The 3,471-nt window shown below is 36.1% G+C and overlaps 1 protein-coding gene across 1 annotated transcript; it reads right to left on the bottom strand.

Annotated features, from left to right (window-relative positions):
- Positions 1-288: 288 nt before the first annotated feature.
- LOC311283570 (GTPase IMAP family member 9-like) lies at positions 289-2,863 on the bottom strand. Its single transcript, XM_084398066.1, has 3 exons — positions 2,753-2,863; positions 1,356-2,057; positions 289-886 (listed from the first exon to the last, which is right to left on the bottom strand). Exons 1-3 carry the CDS (start codon positions 2,772-2,774, stop codon positions 696-698), a joined length of 915 nt encoding a protein of 304 aa, XP_084254192.1. The 5' UTR covers positions 2,775-2,863; the 3' UTR covers positions 289-695.
- Between the last annotated feature and the right edge of the window lie 608 nt (positions 2,864-3,471).

Genomic DNA, 3,471 nt, shown 5'->3' with positions numbered 1-3,471 from the left:
TTCGGATCGTATCGTTCTAAATGAACCAATATCGTCCTTGAATCGTATCGACAACCACGAATCGCGATACGAATCGAATCGTTGTTAAAACGAATCGTTACACCCCTAAATAATATACTTTTATAATAACAAAAAAGTTAGTTTAAGGTACTAGATACAAATCAACACACTGGCAGGTAACACACTGCAATTAGATGTTCTCAGGGAAATCAGGGGAATAAATATATTTAAAAATATTTTGTTAGGTTTAAAAATTTAAGGGTGTTTTATACAACGGTTTATCGGATTGCCAAATGTCTGAAAAAACATTATCAGCATGATGGTATAAAACTGTACATTTCTCATCTATCACCACCCTCTGATACTTATACCAACGACGGAAATGAGTGCAGGTAGACGAGCAAAATATGTCAAGAACGTTGCTTGAATATGACTGTATTGTATTGCAATAGGTAGCATTTCAATGTTAATATTAAATTAAATCTAGTACTAATAACATAATTTTGCACATAGCCTACTACAAAAAAAAATAAAAAGAAATTGTGTGCTGCAGTACCAGAATGGATATACCACAAATCAAAACCATAGCGTTGAGTAGCCAGACAGAATGAATGAAAACAAGCTCCTGCATTAACTTAAAAAATATTAAACTAAAAGTGAATTTAATCATTTAAAATATGTTTTAAATAATACATTTAAACATTTAAAAAAAGATATATATACTCACTATATGGTGATGGTAAACCCATGCTATTACAACTTTCCTGGAGATATGAGCCACCCTTGAAGCTGAAGGGTGAATCTGACCTGCTGTCTGCTCCTGATCCAAATGAACCGTAAGCAGATCTTCCCATAGACCACGTGTCAGACTTCTCAACTCCTCTCACTGAAATATTTCATAAGAACAGGGTAACATATTAATGGTATGCTTGGGGATTCATGGGTTTTGACCATCATAATAAAAAAAATATAATGGTACTATTCTCATTTCAGTGTCACCAATCCAGTGTATAACAGAGGAGAGATGACATGAAACAATGATGTTCATTTACGTAAGACAATGATTTTACAACATTCAAAAACAAAATATTTTATTGTTTTCTATGGATTTGGTAAAGGAATTTCCGTTTTCAAAAGCACACCCAATGAAGAACGAGATTGTTTAAGAAATATGGGCCGCCTTCTTTTATGGGCCGTCACTGTGAGCTGTTTTGAACACATCTATTGCGAATGCCTCGACAAATTGCAATTAATAACAAGAAGTTTCATGTTATTATTGCTGTGACTGAGTATATTAAGTAAATCATGAAAATGTAACAATGTGAATATCTGCATTATAAAGTATGTGGACTCACTCATCTGTGATCTGATGCTTTCTCTCTGTTTTTTCATCCTCTTCATTCGTTCTTCTGCTCTCTCTTCCTCTGCTCTTCTTCTCTCTTTCACCTCCTGTAAAATCTTTCTGTCTATTTCAAAATGGCGGCCGTTGTTTAGTGCCACTGTCTCCTCAATCTTCTCCAGCAGCTCCTTGATCTGAGTGTCGTCACTCCTGTTGAGATTGTTGAGAACATGATACCTGTTCCCACATTTGTCCACCAGCCGCTGGAGATCCTGTCCTTCACTCTCAATGTGCTGCTCTATAGATGTGTCTAACAGAGAGTCTCCATGAGTGAACAGCACTATAGTGTGACTCCAGACTCTCTCACTGAGGAGATCCAGATGATCCTGCAATACTTTTCTCTGAGTCTTTATAAATCTAGTGTCCACATCTATGATCAGTAGTACAGCGTGTGGTCCTGGAGGACACAGAGACACACTGAGCACAATCTCCTGTTTCAGTCTCTCAGGACTGTCCTCTAAAGTGTAATTACTGAACCATCCTGGAGCTTCAATGACAGTGATGTGTCTGTCTGCTACTTCTCCATGTCTCCTCACACACTGAGCAGTCTTCAAGTCAAACACCTCTCTGCCCAGGATGGTGTTTCCTGATGAACTCTTACCAGCTCCTTTATATCCAATCAACACAATCCTCAGCTCTGAGAGATGTTGAGCGTCACCTGAAACAAAGAGAGAATCAAACACACTTCTTAAGGCGAGTGACATCTTAAATCTCCTTAAGTAATCTGTCTTTGTGAAAAATGGGTTCTTGAAAAAAAGTTTACTGTATCTGTATTAGTGTCAAACTACACATTATTGATTAAAAATGACACATAAGTGTATCTCAAATTAATTAAACTCTTAAATCAGAGTTGCACAAAAGTTACTGATGGACAATAATTGTGAATTATAGAAAATAAAATAGCTTAATTTTAAAGATCTGCACACAAAACATAAGAGGTCTCAGAACACACAGAGTAAGCAAGACAAATTACAAATAGCTTCAGAATAATGTTTTCAGAGCAAATAATTAAATTGTCCTCTAAACCAGTGAATAAATCTCTCTCTTGTGTGTGTTCACAGTTGGGAAAGTGTTATCAATGCACTGGCGGCCTTTAGCACCAGCATGTATTATATTTAGATTCATTTACTAGATTGAAAGAAAGACAAAAAAGACAATTTGTAACTGCCTATAATTATAAAAGACTTCATGAGAAAAAACTAAGCCGAGCCTAAAGTTGCATACACATATCCAAAATCGTATCTGTAGACCAATATGAAAGTGAAAGCAGTAAAAGTGTCTCACACAAACTGTAAACAAGTTGACATTTTTTTCTTTTATAAAAATAGCTTAGTTTACGAGTGAAATACTTACCGATGTCCATTTTACTTGACATATTTTATTTTTGACTTAGTTGGAGCTCCAAATGAAATATAGTTCCACCAGCAGTAGTAGTTTTTACTTGCGAAGTACTTTCACGGTGTGTGTGTGTGTGTGTGTGTGTTTGACAGGTGTCGTGCCGAAAAGTGATGGTCCGCCGAAAATTGATTGCCGTCCGCGGGAGCGCGCGCAGCGTGTTAAAGCTGTATCGCCCAGTCTCTTTACGACTACAGCTGCTTTTATGTGGATCAAACAGACATGACTTGCAAATAAACATCAGCTTATGTCCGTGGTAATAGTGATTGAAGCCTAAAAGTGACTGAAGCCTCTACTTATTGATTGAAAGGTTATTTCTGCCCTGAAATGAGTTGATTATATTCATGAGGGTTATATTTGACTGATATAACTCACCTAGTACTTTTTACCTCTTAAAATACCTTTAGATGGCCAATGCAACCATTATAATGCAGTATTTCACCTGCCAAAAAGTGATTGAAGCCTCTACTTATTGACTGAAAGGTTATTTCTGCACTGAAATGAGTTGATTATATTCATGAGGGTTAGCCTATATTTGACTGATTATAACCCACCTGGTACTTTTTACCTCTTAAAATAACTAAAAAGTACTAGGTGAGTTATAATCAGTCAAATATAACCCTCATGAATATAATCAACTAATTTCAGTGCAGAAATAACCTTTCAATCAATAAGTA

The sequence above is a fragment of the Rutilus rutilus genome, assembly GCF_951802725.1.
Source record: "Rutilus rutilus genome assembly, chromosome: 23".
NCBI classification, from domain to species: Eukaryota; Metazoa; Chordata; class Actinopteri; order Cypriniformes; family Leuciscidae; genus Rutilus; species Rutilus rutilus.
This window is presented reverse-complemented; position numbering and strand designations above follow the sequence as displayed.

What these genes read in the sequence shown, in the direction of transcription:
- LOC311283570 (XM_084398066.1), bottom strand. Translation starts at nt 2,774, where the DNA reads ATGTCAAGTAAAATGGACATCG. An exon ending in GTCAAGTAAAATGGACATCG is followed by an intron (nt 2,058 to 2,752) that starts GTAAGTATTTCA and finishes TCTTTGTTTCAG; the next exon opens with GTGACGCTCAACATCTCTCA. An exon ending in AAGCATCAGATCACAGATGA is followed by an intron (nt 887 to 1,355) that starts GTGAGTCCACAT and finishes GAAATATTTCAG; the next exon opens with TGAGAGGAGTTGAGAAGTCT.